Raw genomic sequence first — 16,848 nt, forward strand, 5'->3', positions numbered from 1 at the left:
TATTTCGATACGCGAAGAGAGTTGATGTGATTACACGATATGGGGCTTGGTTGACTTGTTCAGGATGGTAAGTCAGAGAAGGTAGGAAGATGATTTTCTAATCTGCTGTGAACTCTCAGTATTACCACTGTGACTATCTAACAAGACTGTCATGTTTGCCCCGCGCTGGCCCCTTCGTGGCCGATCCTCGGCCTTTACCCCAAGCATCCCCAATGTTCTCCAACTTCGGCTTGACGCTAGTGGAACGTATTACAAACAACGAATTGAGACCCAGCTACGTCGAGCTCGACGACGATGGTGTACACGATCAACGTCTGTTTATGTGCCGTTCGTCTTGGGTTGCCAGTCTTCCTGCCCACCAAGATAGCGATACACCACGCGCGAGTCCAAGTCCCTACAACGCGGATCGTTGGCAGCACCATCGTACGTCCGTAAACCGACGTCCCCCAGCACATTTTGTGAACCTACTCGTTTCGCCATATCCACTGCCAGCCCAAAATCCTTGCGCATCAGCTGTACTTTGAAGCCCTGCTTCCAACCTCCCGACGAAGGAGCCTCAGGGTATACATGCGGGACAGGGCAAAACTTGTCACAGATGGTGTTTTGCGCAGTACCGGCAGCGTATACTTTGGCCAGTGTACGAGGGTCCAGCCCACTGCGCATACCCATGTCGAAAGCTTCGGAGCAAGCTATGGCAATTATGCCTGAGAGGTAGTTGTTCGATAGCTTCGCCGCAAGTCCAAGCGATGGTCCCCCGCAAGGGATTACTTGCCCACCCATCAGACCCATCAGATATGTGAGGCGCTCGATATTTGGGTCCGACTCTGCACAACCCAGAAAGAATGCGATCGTGCCTTTGATGGCTCCTACTACGCCGCCACTGACCGGAGAGTCATAGAAGGAGGCCGAGGGAAATGTTTCCGCGATGTGGTCCTTCACTGCGAGGCTTGTTGCTGTGTCTATGGTCGAGCAGTCGATGAGCAGCTTGCTTGAGATATCGGTACTGCAGACACCTTTTTCAGGATCGAGATACACGGATCGTACATGTGCACCTTCGGGAACCATGCTTATGATTGTGTCCTGTCAGCTCGTTAGCGGTCAGCCCAATGCGACGGCGCCTAGACCTACGACTTGTTCCGCGACATCTTTTGCGCTTTTTGCCTTCAACACTCGATCTGGAAACTCTGCACATGCATCGTCTACCATCTGTTCGACTACATCGTAAACCCAGATGCGCGATTCTTGAGGCAGTTTGTTGGCGAGATGTGACAGCATCGGTTTTCCCATGGCACCAAGGCCGATAAAGCCCAGTCTTTTGAAGTCGTGTGAATGCGGCATGATGGAGTCGTTTGCTGAGCAAGGGTTGAAGCGTCACTGGCTAAAGCCTAGAGTATTTCCGCCTTCTCTGAAGGAAATGCGATGAGCCTAAAAGATTGATGTATTTACTAAGTTTGGAGACAACGAGAAACAATTCACGTCAACACTGCAGGTTCAAAACGCGTCGCGAGCGAGCCGAGGCTGGTGAAGCGGGGTGGGGGGCGTCCCCAACGGACACTACGGACTAGTTCATCTTACCCCAATGTCATCTAACATCTGGCATGCTTACAATTGAGTCGACCAAAGGTTTCACGTGCCGTCTCTTCGCGTTTTCTTGAGTAGAGGAATACTTACAGCTGTCACTCCAGTCAGCTATATTTCCGTAGCCATATCTTTAGTGTACGATTTCTACGGATTACTCGACTGCCTCTTGGAGAAAATGTCTACCAGCAGCTCGCACCAGGATTCCAATCATCAAACAACAGCTTTCGTTACTGTGCACGCGTTGTCGTGCGGCCACTTTTCACTCCCAGAATACCAATTCGTACATCCTGTTTCTCGGGATGCCCGCCGAACAGTTCCTTCGTTGGGCTTCCTAATACAGCATTACGATCGCAGCACTAAGAAACGGACACGTATTGTGTTTGACTTGGGTCTGAGGAGGGATGTTAAGAGATATGCGCCACCGATACAAAAGCATATTGAGACGAGACAGCCAATGAGTACCGACCCGGACGTCACTAAGAGCCTTGCGAGGGGCGGACTGGCACCCGAGGACATTGACTATGTGATCTACTCGCATGTAAGTCACAGTACCTTGCGTTGCGGACGGTAGGTAACATGGCTACGGCAGGTACATTGGGACCATATTGGTGAACCTCGAGATTTCCCCTCATCTACCTTTGTCGTCGGGCATGGATCACTTGCCTTGCTGAATGGCACTTCGCCGTCTCTGCGTGGTGGTCATTCCTTTTTCGAACATGATCTTCTACCAGAGGGGCGGACCGTTGAACTATCGGAACCTTCAGTAGGTACATTGAAGCAGCACGATTCACGCATGACAACGGGCGACGTCAACTTCGGTGGTTCCTGGCAGCCGTATGGAAAGCTCCCCCAAGTCCTGGATATCTTCAGAGATGGCTCACTTCTCATCGTCAATGCACCTGGTCATCTACCCGGCCATATTAACCTTCTCGCACGAACGTCTTGTGATCACCAAATATACATAGGTGGTGACGCCTGCCACGATAGACGACTTTTGACTGGTGAGAAAACAATCGGAGAATGGAACGATACTCATGGACACGTCTGTTGTATACACGCCGATAGAAGGCAAGCTGAGATGACGATTGAGAGGATCAGGATTTTGGAGAAAGAGGGCGTCGAGATCATCTTTGCACACGACGTCGAGTGGGAAAGCGATCCAAAGAATAAGACCCGATTCTTCGGCGTGCAGCAAGGCATGGATGGCTAGTTGCTGAACACTTATGACATCACTCATGGCTTTTGCTCAATAGCACACTGGAGCACATAGTACCCTCGTACAAGTCAAACTCGACACACTGTGAGTGTGTTGGAGCCTTGTACAATCGCTGCAGTTGTGTATCTTGTCGTTCGGCCAGCAGGTGGTGTGTCGATCCCTGTGCTTCCCCACACTGAGAGGTTGGGGAGATGTGGGGTCCTTCTCCACCTGCGCCTCTAACACTACACCATGTGAGATGAAAGCTAATGCACGCACACGGATGTCTGATTTGCGGCAACAATGGATATGTGCAAGCTGGTTCCATTATTACCATATGCAACACCTACTCTAGTTCTAACGTGACCATTTTGTGGGCCTTTACAACGAATCCTCCCAGACTACCTCTTCAGTTGTTTGTGCTAGAACACTTCATGTGCCACCTCTAGACTACTGTTCAACATGTCTTTCTCTCCAGAGCAACAGCACCTGAAAGACCGCTTCGATGCCGAGCTCGGCGCTGCAGCATTCGATGAGTCTTGGTCCAGGATGCTCAAACACTCCCCGGAGATGTTCGCTGCGTCATTACGCCTAACAGCAATTCCAAAAAGAACCGGCCATCTGTCCTCTAAAATTCAAGCTCTGATTTCTCTCGCTGTAAGCGCAGCATCGACACATTTGCACGTCCCAAACGTCCAACGGTATACACGTGCCGCCATAGCAGCAGGCGCCTCCCCTGCCGAAATCGTCGAAACGCTATGTCTCACATCTACACTCGGTATTCATGCCTCTACAGTCGGCGTACCGATCCTCTTTGAAGTTCTCGAAGAGCGCGGCGAGGCGATGCCAAAAGGCGTGTCAAACATGAGTCCCCAGCAGCTCGCCCTGAAGCAAGACTTCGAAACCAAGCGCGGCTACTGGAACACGTTGTGGGAAGAAATGCTGCTTCTCGCACCCGACTTCTTCGATGCGTATACAGAGTTTAGTTCGGTGCCGTGGACGAATGAGGGCGGGAAAGGGGTGCTTGAGCCAAAGGTCAAAGAGTTGATATATTGTGCATTTGACACTGCGGCTACGCATATGTACCAGCCGGGACTGAAGTTACATATGCGGAATGTGTTGAACTACGGTGGGACAAAGGAAGAGATTATGGAAGTATTGGAGCTGGCGACGCTTTTGAGTATCAGTACGTTGGATGTCGGGTTGGAGGTGTTGGACTATGAGATGGGCCGTCGATCAAGTCTGCAGTCTCCCAAAGTACCTCGAGTATAGGGTGATGTCTTGTACTAGAGACAGGGGGTGTCCATATTTTCTCGAGAAGAGCGTACCAAATACTCGCACTAATGTCCATGTCTCATAGCCGTGAGCTTTGGTGGAGGATGTACCAATAAGCTACGACAAGAGTGATACAAGCCATTGTAACACTCGATGACGTGCGCTATGTCGCACTTTGATTGTTATGTTCCGAGATTCCGTATCTCTCGCATGCTCATCCGTGCCATCACCATCCTGTGATATCCCTCCCAATAGACGCAAAAGAGATCTTGCTTCTGATGTGTTCGAATCCGCACCGTCGTCTGCGTCGTCAACGATCATCCTAGGCTTCGTGCAACATCTCCATCACTTTTTCGTTGGGCGACGTGTGCTCTGAGATTGGGAAGAACGTACACATAGAGTCTTCGGTGAGTTGGAGATGCAGTCTGATCGTGGTTAATCTCACGACAGAGTGTGCTTTCGCCAGACAAATACCAAGTAACTTGTGCTCCCTGAGTATTGCTGAAAACCTATCCAGGGGATACTCATTGTGTCTGGCACTGATATGCAGAGGAGCAAAAGAGTCGTGTATACCTTCAAGGTAGAACTGGGACCAGAACACAACCTAGGGACGGCGAGCTCTTTCAAATAGTATTAGTCCTGAAAGCTCTATCTCAACGGGCTTGCAGATCTCTCTACAGGACTGCTTGTCCTCCCCGCGCCGACACCAGAAGCAAGCAATTCCAGCCTTGACGCCTGCACGCGATGCTTCTTCATTACTTCGACCCACTCTTCTTCAACCTCCTGCTCTTCTGTGTCACCTGAGCCTTCTCCTAGCTCTGCCCTCAAGTCTTCTTCAAGTAAAGCGATCATCATGCTGAAGTCACCACCTAATCTACCTAGCGAGCCAGCACAGTACAAGACCTGCGTGAGAAGCGAATCTCGTTGCGAGCGATCTTGCACGTTTGGAAGGTAAGTCCGTAGAGTATCGAATAGCATCTCTACGAGGTGTAATGGGAATGTTGCGAGGGCTGATGGTATTGGTTGAAGAAGGATGGAGGTCGTGACTGGCTTGACAGCTAGCGCACTTTCATCGGACCCTGGCGCTGGTAAGGCGGAGGGGAAGATGCTCTTGTACATGGATATTATGGCGAAGCTCTGCTCTCGGAAGATTTCAAGGTACTTCTTCAAGTACTTTTCTGTTTGTTGGCCGACGGCCCAGCCCGCGTCACTTTTGGCCGCTCTAGTCGTCCGCCTCTCAGTTTCTTGGTCTGCAAGTTCGCGTAGAGGGTCCAGTGCACTGAGCATCAACTCCAGACACACGAGTCGACACACGAGGAACAACACGCCCAGGGTGCCTTCTCCGCTGCCTATGCCAGCCTGCTTGGTCGACCATGATTCGTCCAGTTCCGGCGCTACGCGTCTAAGCCAGCCAATTGTTCGCATGGCACCTGCCAGCTTAATGCCTTGACTTTGGAGCGAGCTTATGAGGTTGGTGGTCATGGTCTTCATCTCCTGCTCAGCCTGAGCAGTGAGCGAGGAAACCAGTTCTGACTTGGGGTATAGCGTATGGAGGCGCTTGATGTGTGCGTGAAGATCGAGAGCCGAGGCATAGTTCGCATTGGCAGTAGCCGTAGATGACGAGGCTTGTGCGGCAGCTGTAGAGGAGCTGATAGCGGAGGAGAGGAGGGTTGGTAGGTCGAGCACATCGGATACGCGATCAATGTTTCGAGATAGCAGCATCGCTTTTCTCCGCCTGTCTAGTATCGCGTTATCTGCGCCTCTACTGTATTTCTCGGCGAAGTTCTGCGCAGCCGTCTCCAGGTGTGGCAGCTCTGCCTGGACTGTTGCTGCATCATGTCCTATCTGTGGAAGTGTCTTGCGGAGATGTAGTAGGTGATCGGTCGATGATATTATTGGTTTGTGGGAGCGTTTCGAGAGTACTTGAAGTGACCGTAGTATAGATTGCGAACTTTGTGAAAGCGACTGTTGCTCCGAGGATGTGAGGGCGGCTAGGGGCAGGGTCGTGAGGCGGGAGAGGTACGTGTTGGTAACGGCGTCGGTCGGGGAAGGCCGTAGCTGCGCGTCTTGGGCGTCGAAATAGGGGATTAGTAGTTCGTACAGAGGATCGGCCATTTTGACAAGTTTCACTCCTCCTATGACGCGTGCAGAAGTTGAATTGCTCGTCGAGGGTGGCCGTGGGGGTCTATCGGGCTGCGGGCGGAGGTGCCACGAGGCTGAACCCTGTCACTTTTAGCGTCCTTTGTACTTCACATGCGGCCTCTGCCGCAATCCAAGGACTCATGGATCGCGAAGATTCCCACGCAGACAACTCGAATTCCCCGGACGACGTCGCAAATAGATTCCCACAGCCGACCGTAGTTGAGCGCTTCCTCGCTGAACTGTTTCAAAATCGCTTCCTTACAGACGTTTCGACTACCGACGAAGCTTCACCGATTTCGCCGCAACCGCTACACTCGAATATTAATAATCTCGTACCCTTCTTCAGCGCCTCGAGTACTTTTCCGGTACCGCAAAACCTAGCACATACTTCCCAAGTATCAGAAGATACATCGCCGCATACTTTAACACGCCAAATGCAAAGCGCGCAGGATGTCGTCCTCTGCGTCGAGGATACCGTGGGGCTCAAGGACGACAAATACAGCGTGGGCATAATAGAGCGATCTTTTGGCGATGTCGACTCACACGAGCCCCGGCCACAGCGTGACTACCCCGACGACATCGAGCGCCATACCGACATCCCCCTCCAAGATTTCGCCAAGTTCATGAAGGACGGCATCCCACCGCGGGGTACAGTGCTAGTATCATGGCAGACACAGTACAAGACGGAATTGATACCGGAAGCGAAACTCCAATTGCTGGATCGTGCGCTGTACGTGGGCGATGTCGTGAAGAGGAAGGCGAAAGATCATATGAGCGGTACTGTCATTGGCACCCAGGCAGTCTGCACCCTCTTCCCGGCGACCCTGTTCAACGGCGGCCAAATCACACAAGCAACCACTGACGACTTATCGATACGGAACATCCCGGCCGATGAGCTTATTAACGTGCACGAATTCGTCGAGGGCGCTTTGGTCGTATATGGCGACTGGGTGGGGCGGGTGGAGAACGTATACGATGAGGTCGCCATTAGGCTGGCAAACAATTCCGTGGTGGTTGTCGAGGATCCGGCTGAGCTGGAGCAGGATGATACCACACTTGACCGACTTAGCGTAGGTGACACGGTCAAGACCAAGAAGGGCAACTTGCGGCGGGGACGCTGGCGATTTGGCGCCTATGATCCGAGCGTCCCACCTGTGGGCATGGTCGTCGAGACAAGAGCAACCGACATTGATGTACAGTGGCTGGCAAGGAGTATCGGTGCCCGCAACATCGCTTTCAACGCAGACGAACCGCCGGCAACACTTGGTCGAGACGAATTTGAAAGCCCTAGCTTCTATAGATATGATGCCTCAGGAGGTACCGCCACAACACTCCCAGTTTCCGAGAACGGTGTTGACAAATCATATCATGTCACTGACGTTGCTGTGGGCGACCGGGTGCGGTTCAAGGACATCGCCGGAGCTGCTGTCAAGTACGACGGCACGAATACACTACCAAATGGATATCCACAAGGAAAGGTGACGCGGATCGCGCGAACCGAAAGTCTAGGATACGATCTCAACGTCTTTTTAGTGATGCAGACTCATAGTCAGGTTACCGTACAATGGCAGGACTTGTCCATAACCCACGATCTTAGCTCTTCCTTACTACCAGATCCCAACGTGGAAGACGACGATGAGGTTTGGCCTGGTGAAGTCGTCTTCTCCAAGGAGGGACGTGAGGGTGACAACACCGAAAAGTCTGAGACAAAGAAGCCTTCGAAAGTAGGTGTGGTCCAGACTGTCAAGGGCCGCGACCGAATAGCCACTGTGCGATGGTTCAAAAATCCTTCCATCGAGTTCTTTGGTCCAGACCTACTTCCACCCTCCAAAACAGGAGAGCTGAACGATGCCGTTGAAGACGTCAGTCTGTATGACATCTACTCTTTCCCAGCCCTTACGCGAAGGCGCGGCGACTTTGTACTGGTACATCCGGACTCAATCGAAGGTGTACAAACACCGCTCAACGTTACAGGCCCCGACTGGTTTGGAGAGGTCATAGACCTGGGCTTGGACGGAAAACTCACTGTGCGCCTTGGCGCTGCAAAGCCTGTTGTAGATGTCAAGGTTCCGTACGAAAGCGTTACTCTCGCCTACAGCAGTGACATGGCCGATGATTTCGGTAACATGGACCCGCTTGAGGGCGAGTACATCGATGATTCTGAAGAAGAAGATGATGATTCTGATTTCGATTCGGCGTCATTTAATGAGATGTGGATCGAGTATGAGGGTATGGATGGGGAGCACCCTGTTGGAGACGAAGGTGACTGGTCGACGGAAGACGAAGATGACGACGAAGACGATGATGGTGATACTGACGCTTCAATGCCCGATCTTGTCGACATTACAGCAGAAGGTGTCGATACATCGAAGACCACTCCAGAAGACAAGTCACCGGAAAACAAAGAAGAGCAATCAACTGCGCAACCCGCCGAAGAAGATGATACAGCACCAACGGAACAAGATAGCACAGAGAATCCCGCAGATGGACCAGCTTCTTTCCTTATCCTCGAAGAATCACCGCCATCTTCCCACCATTATCTTTCCCAGTCGTCAGCTTCCTCATCAGCTTTTATGCGCCGGATAGCAAAGGAGCACAAAATACTCCGAAGCTCCCTCCCGCCAGGCATCTTTGTTCGCACATGGGAGTCTCGGCTTGATTTACTTCGCGTCCTTGTGATTGGTCCAAACGACACACCCTACGAGTACGCTCCTTTCGTTATTGACTTTCATCTCGGCTCATCGTACCCACAACAAGCACCAGAAGCCTTCTTTCACAGCTGGACCAATGGCAATGGACCTGTCAACCCGAATCTGTATGAGGACGGCAAGATTTGTCTAAGTCTACTGGGTACATGGCACACCGACGAGCGCAACGAGAGCTGGAGTCCTGCAAAGAGTACACTACTGCAAGTGTTGGTCTCCATCATGGGCCTCGTGCTAGTCAAGGAACCATACTACAATGAAGCCGGCTACGATGTTCATCGATCAGCACCGGAGACAAAGCTCAGTTCTGCCCTTTACACCGAACGAGCATACTTCCGCGCCCGTGCTTTCATACACCATGCACTCACCCACGAGGTTGCGCCATTCAAAGAAGAGCTGCAGTACCTCTATCGGAGCCAAGAAGATGGCGCACCAAAACTTCTTGACAAGGCCATAGAAGCCGCCAAGGACATCGTTGATCGAAGTGCTGATGGTAGTGAAGAGGGAGAGCGCGATGGCCTGCGGAAGATCAGTCTAGGTGCTCTTGTCATGTTGAAAAGACAGGTTGAGAAGCTAGAGGCTTTGAAGCAGTCTAGTACATGATCGGCTAAAAGAGAGGACTGCTCATCCCGATTTGCACAGCACGGCTAACGGTGGTATGGATTGATCTGACTTGGTATGTATAGCGGTTCGCACTTGGAGATTTTTAACTCCTTACCACCATAGCGAGATAACGAAGCAAAAGAAATCAAAAAAATACTTGAAGTGCCATCACACTGGCCTTCACCGTGACTGGAAATTTGGACTGAAGACCCGGACTGGCCTTCTCATCCTACTCTGTGATATCATGCCATAACTCTTTAGGTTCGTACTATAGTTCACTTCCGTTCGCTCTCATTCAACCATTTGTAAACCACCCTCGCATCCTTTCCTCGATATCTATCATCTTGCATCGCTTCACCAAACGCTTCTAACGTGGGCTTGTCCAGTATAGTACGCGCTCCAACCATCTCCGCAAGCTGGCTACCCATGCCTAGCACCTTTGCACAAAGCTCAATGCGAAACCCGCCTTCGTATCCACGTGAACTCGGTACATTAGCTTGTATCCCCGGTACTGGATTACTCTTGCTTGTGACCCAACATTGTCCGCCAGAGACGTTGATCACATCCGTAAGTAGAGCGACGTCCAAACCCATCTTCGAACCGATGTTCAGTGCCTCAGACGCCGCGAGCGATGTGATGGCACTAAGATAATTATTGATGACCTTGAATGCCGTGCCTGCTCCAATATCACCGCAGAGGAATATTGCATCAGGCTTGCCCATATGGCTGAGATACCCTTTTACGGTAGGGAAGATGTCCTTGTTGTTTGCACCAGCCATGAAAGCTAATGTGCCGTCCTGCGCACCCATCGGTCCACCTGAAACCGGCGCATCGACGAATGTCAACATCTTACTTGCGCTAGAGCTCTCCACTGACTTTGCGACTTCCAGGATAGTAGCAGTTTCGATGGTACCGCACTCCATGATCAGCTTCCCATCCCCGGCTTCTGGTAGTTTCTCCGCCCCAGCGACCACTCCCGTTTCCTTATCGAGATATACTTTCTTTACGGCATTCGAATCTGGGAGCATCGTTATGACGGTGTCTGCTTTTTGTACTGCATCGTATCCGCTTCTAACTATTTCTACTGGACCCTGGCCTGAGGTGTCTGACTGGAACTTTTCGAGGGCTGAGGCGGATACATCGCAGATTAGGAGAGTGTGAGAGGAGTCGAGCCCTTTACGAAGGTTGAGAGCCATGGGATATCCCATTACACCGAGGCCTGTAGACCATCAGCACGAGAGAAGATATGGAGGTAGCTTGGAAAGAACACACCAATGAAGGCTACGGTCTTGCTTGGTGAAGACATGGTACTGGGGAATTCGTTTTCTTTCAGTCTTTCGATGTTTGCGTCTGTTAGGTGCACTTGAGCTACAAGACTACCTTTTGCAAGCAGTATCTCAAGTCCGAATATACAGGCGTCAATGTGAATGACGTGCTAAGCAGCGCAATGTTTACTTCGGGATCACTGTTGCGACGAGCGCACCACCATCAATGCTCCCCGCATCCATCGTGCATCAACGATGTCTAACCCCAGACAATCTCCTCTAACTCGGAGTTCCCCTCGTACTAAACCATGCGATGTTCCCCCAAACCGAGCCCCGCATTTCACCCCGCGTTGGGGAACCACATGGCTTCTCCACCTCCGCAACGTTCACAGATCGGCAGTCCGGCTAATAGCATACGCCGCGCCACCGACGTCGATGTGCACCTCTGTCATGCCTTTTGGACTTGAGGCGTCCTGTGTGCAGAAGGAAACGATGGAACCATCAAAGTTGGAGAAGGAGCTAGCTAGGCATGAACGATGGACATGAGTAATGAGCGCAGGAGAGCGCATGGCGCACATGCGCGCCGGAAATAGACTGCACGGTTGATGATGCATAACACAAGAGGGCACTTGAGTCCAGATTGAACGAGGTTTTGGAACTCACTTCGTTGCTGTACATCCACTAGTACATCTTCGCTCTCCAACCTCTCTCCGTAATGGCGATACTAGACCACCAACGCTCGGTAGCCGACGAGAAGCATGAACAAGTGCAGCGCGAATACCTTGAGCAAGACGAAAGCCCGGAAACTATCGAGAATAAGAAAAAGGAGGATGCGCTGAGGCGAAAGCTGGATTGCTTTGTTGCACCAGTCATGATGATGTTGATGCTCATCAGCTATTTGGACCGTGGAAATATCGGGTTTGCTGCCACACAGGGTATGACGACCGATATCGGATTGAAGGGAAGCGAATTGAACGTAGGATGAGTCTTTGGCTAGACAAAAGCGACATGCGTCAAGACTGACAAGATCATAGACTGCTGTATCGGTATTCTACATCTTCTACATCCTCGCAGAAGTACGTTCTGCATTCGACTCCTTCAGCCCGGCATAACTGATTATATACAGTTTCCAACTTCGCTGCTCGTCAAACGGCTACAGTTCAACAGGGTTATCCCCACGATCACCTTCTGTTGGGGCGTTACATGTCTTTGCACGGGCTTTGTGCAAAACTTCGCCGGTCTAGTCACCACGCGCATCTTCCTAGGTTTCTTCGAAGGTTGCCTGTTTCCATCAATGACGTTGTTCTTGTGCAATTGGTACACTAGAGAAGAGTTGGGTATCCGAATCGCGTATCTCTTCATAGCATCAGCACTTTCGGGAGCCTTCGGTGGCCTCATCGCATTTGGCATTCTCTATATGAACGGAGTGGCTGGGTGGTCGGGATGGAGGTGGTAAGTCGTAGGTATCCTGACTTTAAAAAGCCTTTCCGACTAACGAATGATCCAGGCTGTATGTTATAGAGGGTATCATCACTGTGATATGGGCATTCTGTTGCATCTTCCTCGTCCCGAAATCCTTCGAGACTGCGTACTTCCTCAATGACGACGAGAAGACACTTATGCGCCAGCGCGCACATCGCACACAAGCATACTCTGACTCTGAGGGCTCTGGACACTATGGGAAAGATGATATCAAGGAAGCAGCGAAGGACATCAAAAGCTGGGTACATGGAGTAATTCAGATCGCGGTCGTGACCATTCTGTACGGGTTTGGCACGTTCTTGCCCATCATCATCAGGAATGGGTTCAATTTCTCTACGAAACAGGTAATCTTTAGTTGTCCGCGGGTTCAGACATAATACTAACACGACTAGGCGCAATATCTCGTCATTCCCGTCAACATCTGGGGAGCAATCGTCTACGCTATTGGCGCATACCTATCGGATCGCTACCAGACACGGTTTCTACCATTAATTCTGATGGCGCCTGTAGGCATTGCGGGTTATGCGATTTTACTTTCTCCCGTTAGTCCTTACGTCCAATACTTTGCCACCTACCTTATCGCGACTGCTTGTTTCCTTTGCACCGGCGGAAATATCACCTGGCTATCTGCAAACTGCGCACCCGATGGCAAACGCGCCGCATCTTTGGGTATCCTGCTCACCCTTACCAATATCGGTGGTGTGGTATCCGGCCAAATCTACCAAAGCCACGCAGCTCCGAAGTATACTCTAGGTCATGCGTGGAGTTTAGGTTGTTTGGCATTTGCTTGGTGCGGATGGTGGATTATCAGGGCGATATACAAGAGGAGAGAGAAGAGGAAGGATGTCAAACTTGCACATGGATATAATATGCCTGCTGGACAGCAATATACGGATCGCGAACCGGACTTTAGATACCAGATATAGCTAAACGACTTAATCAACTGCGGTAGGAAAATGCCGTTCCTTCAGACCTGCGAGATCGTGACATTCAACATAATGTTCTGCGATACGTGTTTCAGGTTTACTCTAAGAGCTTTCCAAAACTCCTGAACTGCTCAGAACCACACTGAGATACGCCAGAGGACTGGACGATGTTAGAAAAACTCAACGAGAAGTCGATGAATGAACAGTGTTGGAGAAAGACGTTGGCGCTTCTATTCGAGGGTGATGTGATGGTCACTGAGGTCGCTCTCAGCAAGTTCCTGGACAACTTCGCCGTTCATCACACCGTGTATGTAGCATTCGCCGATGAGCCTATGCCGGCCTTCTTTCGCTGGTGTGAGGAGAAAAGGGACGGTTGCTCCAAAAACGATGCAGCATACGTCGCCAACTTCAATCAGCTCACCTAACGGTGCTAATCCGATGCGTCCATGCTCTGTCAAAAACAATCCCGCATTGCGGATCTTTTTGAACAGGCTTCTAAAGGCAATTACCCTTCTCCTCTCATTCGAGGTCAACTCATCTAGAGATGACGTTCGAAACTCTTTCTCCATGTCTCAACCCCATCTTGGTAATGTTGGTCAGGAATATCATAAGCGCCTCTCTGTCGCGGAGAGCCCATGTATAACGTGCGTATAAAGTCACTCTGTCGCACCGAAAGCTCCAATTTGGTTGCATTGTGGAATACTTCATCCCATAAGGCATCGATACCGAATACACCTGATTCATGCGTCACTGAATTGAGAGATGTATAATTCGACTCCGTTAGGTAAACCTGTATCGCATCCGACCTCCATACGACTTTGTCAAATGGGCATCCATCGACAGTTAAAGTACCTTTGCCGGATCCAGTGACTGCAAGGAACTTCCTGGATGTACCAGCTCTATACCAGTACACTTCTTTCGCCATTCGCGCGCGATCTTTTCCGGCAACGTGCCACACAGGCACCCATGATGGACACACATCACCCGAGGGAGTATCTTCGCGGTAACGATGATGAACAGTCGAGAGGATTGACGGTCCTTCTACAGGATCATTCATCAGCGCGTAGGCGAGACGGACGTTAATATCATGTAACGACGATGTGTAATCTGCCTCCACCAGTGTACGGCCCTCGTTGTCTTTGGCGAGTGGACAACCTAAGAATGCGTAAACGTGATCTCTAGGATCAGTCGCTTCCAGATATCGGGATGCGTAGAGAATTGTCGAGAACTTCTTCTCGTTCAATCGAGTGGCGACGTAACTCAATCCAACGCGAGACTGCTGCCATGACCTTGGACGATGAGTATTGTATTGGAAGTAGAGGTTCACTTCGCTAGCCTTGCGATGTCGGCTTCTCCCGGCGATGCCCTGAATGGTAGTCCTGAAGTCAGGCTTTATCCAAAACCACACGCATATCTCTACTACGTCAGCAATGTCGATGCTGACCGAGCCCCAAAAGATTCGCCATTCCTCGGCTATGGCTGCTTCTTGAATATCCCATACTCTTGTTAACCAAGGAAATTTAAAGAGTCTTGCGACCCTTGACCATCTGTCTTTGTCTACGCAGATGGGATATGGTTTCGTAAAGTGTTCCATCCTGCTGACCTTATTACTTGCTTTCCTCAAAGAGTCCCCAAAATATGTATTGGCCTCGCAGATCAGAGCAAAAGTATCTTCGGCGACGTTTTGAACATCGCATCCAAGCCAAATGAGCACACACTTCGCATTGGCGTACACTTGGCCCATTCTCTTGACCTGATGTCCTTTCTCTTGATCGTTTTCCTGGTTGATACACAAAGCATCTGCCCATAGTAGTCGGGGCTCAGAAGGATGTCGAAAATTCCGAAGAGCATCCCCGAGGCTGACGGTAATCGACACCTGCAGTCCGTTACAATGCACGTCAACCGTGTCGTTGGCATCGCCCCAAACATATGATATCGCTTCGTATGAGCCCTTGGAACTTTCTATGTCCATAACCTCAAGGCTACACTCGATATCATACTCGGTATCGCCAGGGTGCAGTTTCAGCACGCGTATGAACTCGCCCGCTGGGAGTGGTTCGTAGATTGATTCGTTAGGTATGTTGTCGCATAGTCTCAATCGCTCTATTTTTGCAGATAGAGAAGATGATTCGATGCTACTTTCTGACATCGTTCGACAGTGTATGGAAAGATGCAGGTAGTTTGTAGAACTGTTGTGTCGATGGGGGCAAGTAAGTGGGGAAGGAAGGCTGAGACTGTATAAACAGGCAGCTGCGAAGCCATCCACATGCCGATTGGCGAAACGTCATAACCACATCTGGCCCCAACTCGTCCCGCGCGTTCGATGTAACTCAACAGGCGTTTACATAAAAATAACAAGTAGATATGATTAGAACCTCTAAAGAACACTCTGTGCCCCAGTAGTACCTAATGTCGTACAAAGGAAATATCCCAAAGCCGTGTATATGCCCAATCCAACCCCGAGACCAACCAGTCTCGTGGCATGAGATGCCCAACCTAATGAAAAGTGGTATGCTGTGGTATCTCCCATATGCGAACCAAACACCAAGAAACGCCATGTTACACCCCTTCCAATCGACGCAACGCCTGCCGAACATGCAAAGTGGTTGTTTATGGACAAGTCAGACTCCTCGCCCTCTTGCTGTCGCTCAGACCCAAGACTTCTCCTCTAATATGCTTGGGCACCCGAGCTTTAGCCCAGCACTGCATGGCTACTCTGCGCATGAGCTCTACCTCTTCATCCCGCAGTCTTAGTTGTCGCTTGGCGAGCTTGCTCTTCCTGAGCTTGACGCCCTTTTCCTGGACTGCTTGTCCTGATACGACGAATGGTACAGTGGGATGTGTCAAGCCGCGCTTTGAGGCGGGGCGTTCGGTGGTCGGCGACGAAACAAGGGATTCGAGGTTTACGCATTCGGCAATGAGGGCTTGGATTCCAGCTGAAAGCTGTGTCGCGCGAGAAAGTATGTATCCCCAGATCTCTGAGCCTTCCCAGAAAGGGTCGTTTATGACGGCGTGTTGGAGCGCGGGGAGGATGTGGGGGAGTGGTGGTAGGGTTCTGTCTTCGATGTGCTGGGGCGGCTCTTCCTGCGTCGGTGTCGCGATGTTTGCCGTGCTGAGTAGGCTTGCTGCAATGGTCAATCGGATGTGGCTGTCGGTGCTCAGAGTTGCAGTCACGACGCATGCTGGGCATCCTCGTGTGCGGCACCAGTCTGTTTCCTCGGTGATGAAGCACTGGAGGCCGATGAATGCGCTGCGGGATTCTCCTGAGAAGGCGAGTTCGAGATCAGAGGCGCGCTGTGTGCATAGTGCGGCGGAAGCTAGTGTTGATGCGCGGGAGAAGAGGGTTACGACGGGCATGATGAGGGCGTGGAGGATATCGCGGTGGAGCATGTATGTTTGTTTCGCCTGGGGAGAGCATTGCGTATGTGTTGCACAGAAGCTGCCATATCCATTAGTGTTTGCTCATGCAATTGGGGTTGAGACGCAGCTGGGGTGCATGTCCATGTGGAGGTGGAGATGGCGATACGAAGCGCGATAAGCTTCACGCGGTAAAGGGAACAACATACTTAGCATCTCCCGCCAAATGCCTCCTTAGCGCACAAAACGCCTTTGAAGTACCCAGCGCCTCTACATCCTCATGTGGGATCACAAAAGGGCTCTCCATCTCCGTGGCG

The 16,848-nt window shown here is 51.1% G+C and overlaps 9 protein-coding genes across 9 annotated transcripts; 4 read left to right on the forward strand and 5 right to left on the reverse strand.

Annotated features, from left to right (window-relative positions):
* Window positions 1-318: 318 nt before the first annotated feature.
* ALTATR162_LOCUS4019 (uncharacterized protein) lies at window positions 319-1,338 on the reverse strand (the record flags this gene model as incomplete). The annotated part of the gene is made up of 2 exons (XM_043311629.1): window positions 319-1,080; window positions 1,129-1,338. 2 exons carry the CDS (start codon window positions 1,336-1,338, stop codon window positions 319-321), a joined length of 972 nt encoding a protein of 323 aa, XP_043167564.1.
* A 418-nt stretch (window positions 1,339-1,756) lies between these two features.
* Window positions 1,757-2,791, forward strand: ALTATR162_LOCUS4020 (uncharacterized protein; the record flags this gene model as incomplete). The annotated part of the gene is made up of 2 exons (XM_043311630.1): window positions 1,757-2,119; window positions 2,171-2,791. The coding sequence occupies 2 exons, from the start codon at window positions 1,757-1,759 to the stop codon at window positions 2,789-2,791; spliced, it is 984 nt and encodes a 327-aa protein (XP_043167565.1).
* A 447-nt stretch (window positions 2,792-3,238) lies between these two features.
* Window positions 3,239-4,048, forward strand: ALTATR162_LOCUS4021 (uncharacterized protein; the record flags this gene model as incomplete). Its single annotated transcript, XM_043311631.1, has 1 exon — window positions 3,239-4,048. One exon carries the CDS (start codon window positions 3,239-3,241, stop codon window positions 4,046-4,048), a length of 810 nt encoding a protein of 269 aa, XP_043167566.1.
* A 651-nt stretch (window positions 4,049-4,699) lies between these two features.
* On the reverse strand, window positions 4,700-6,166 carry ALTATR162_LOCUS4022 (uncharacterized protein; the record flags this gene model as incomplete). The annotated part of the gene is made up of 1 exon (XM_043311632.1): window positions 4,700-6,166. One exon carries the CDS (start codon window positions 6,164-6,166, stop codon window positions 4,700-4,702), a length of 1,467 nt encoding a protein of 488 aa, XP_043167567.1.
* A 167-nt stretch (window positions 6,167-6,333) lies between these two features.
* Window positions 6,334-9,501, forward strand: ALTATR162_LOCUS4023 (uncharacterized protein; the record flags this gene model as incomplete). Its single annotated transcript, XM_043311633.1, has 1 exon — window positions 6,334-9,501. One exon carries the CDS (start codon window positions 6,334-6,336, stop codon window positions 9,499-9,501), a length of 3,168 nt encoding a protein of 1,055 aa, XP_043167568.1.
* A 275-nt stretch (window positions 9,502-9,776) lies between these two features.
* ALTATR162_LOCUS4024 (uncharacterized protein) lies at window positions 9,777-10,807 on the reverse strand (the record flags this gene model as incomplete). Its single annotated transcript, XM_043311634.1, has 2 exons — window positions 9,777-10,720; window positions 10,774-10,807. The coding sequence occupies 2 exons, from the start codon at window positions 10,805-10,807 to the stop codon at window positions 9,777-9,779; spliced, it is 978 nt and encodes a 325-aa protein (XP_043167569.1).
* A 674-nt stretch (window positions 10,808-11,481) lies between these two features.
* On the forward strand, window positions 11,482-13,174 carry ALTATR162_LOCUS4025 (uncharacterized protein; the record flags this gene model as incomplete). The annotated part of the gene is made up of 5 exons (XM_043311635.1): window positions 11,482-11,742; window positions 11,801-11,842; window positions 11,893-12,218; window positions 12,274-12,592; window positions 12,641-13,174. The coding sequence occupies 5 exons, from the start codon at window positions 11,482-11,484 to the stop codon at window positions 13,172-13,174; spliced, it is 1,482 nt and encodes a 493-aa protein (XP_043167570.1).
* A 538-nt stretch (window positions 13,175-13,712) lies between these two features.
* ALTATR162_LOCUS4026 (uncharacterized protein) lies at window positions 13,713-15,323 on the reverse strand (the record flags this gene model as incomplete). The annotated part of the gene is made up of 1 exon (XM_043311636.1): window positions 13,713-15,323. One exon carries the CDS (start codon window positions 15,321-15,323, stop codon window positions 13,713-13,715), a length of 1,611 nt encoding a protein of 536 aa, XP_043167571.1.
* A 461-nt stretch (window positions 15,324-15,784) lies between these two features.
* ALTATR162_LOCUS4027 (uncharacterized protein) lies at window positions 15,785-16,564 on the reverse strand (the record flags this gene model as incomplete). The annotated part of the gene is made up of 1 exon (XM_043311637.1): window positions 15,785-16,564. One exon carries the CDS (start codon window positions 16,562-16,564, stop codon window positions 15,785-15,787), a length of 780 nt encoding a protein of 259 aa, XP_043167572.1.
* Between the last annotated feature and the right edge of the window lie 284 nt (window positions 16,565-16,848).

This window comes from Alternaria atra (assembly GCF_907166805.1).
Source record: "Alternaria atra isolate CS162 genome assembly, contig: 23, whole genome shotgun sequence".
NCBI lineage: Eukaryota > Fungi > Ascomycota > Dothideomycetes > Pleosporales > Pleosporaceae > Alternaria > Alternaria atra.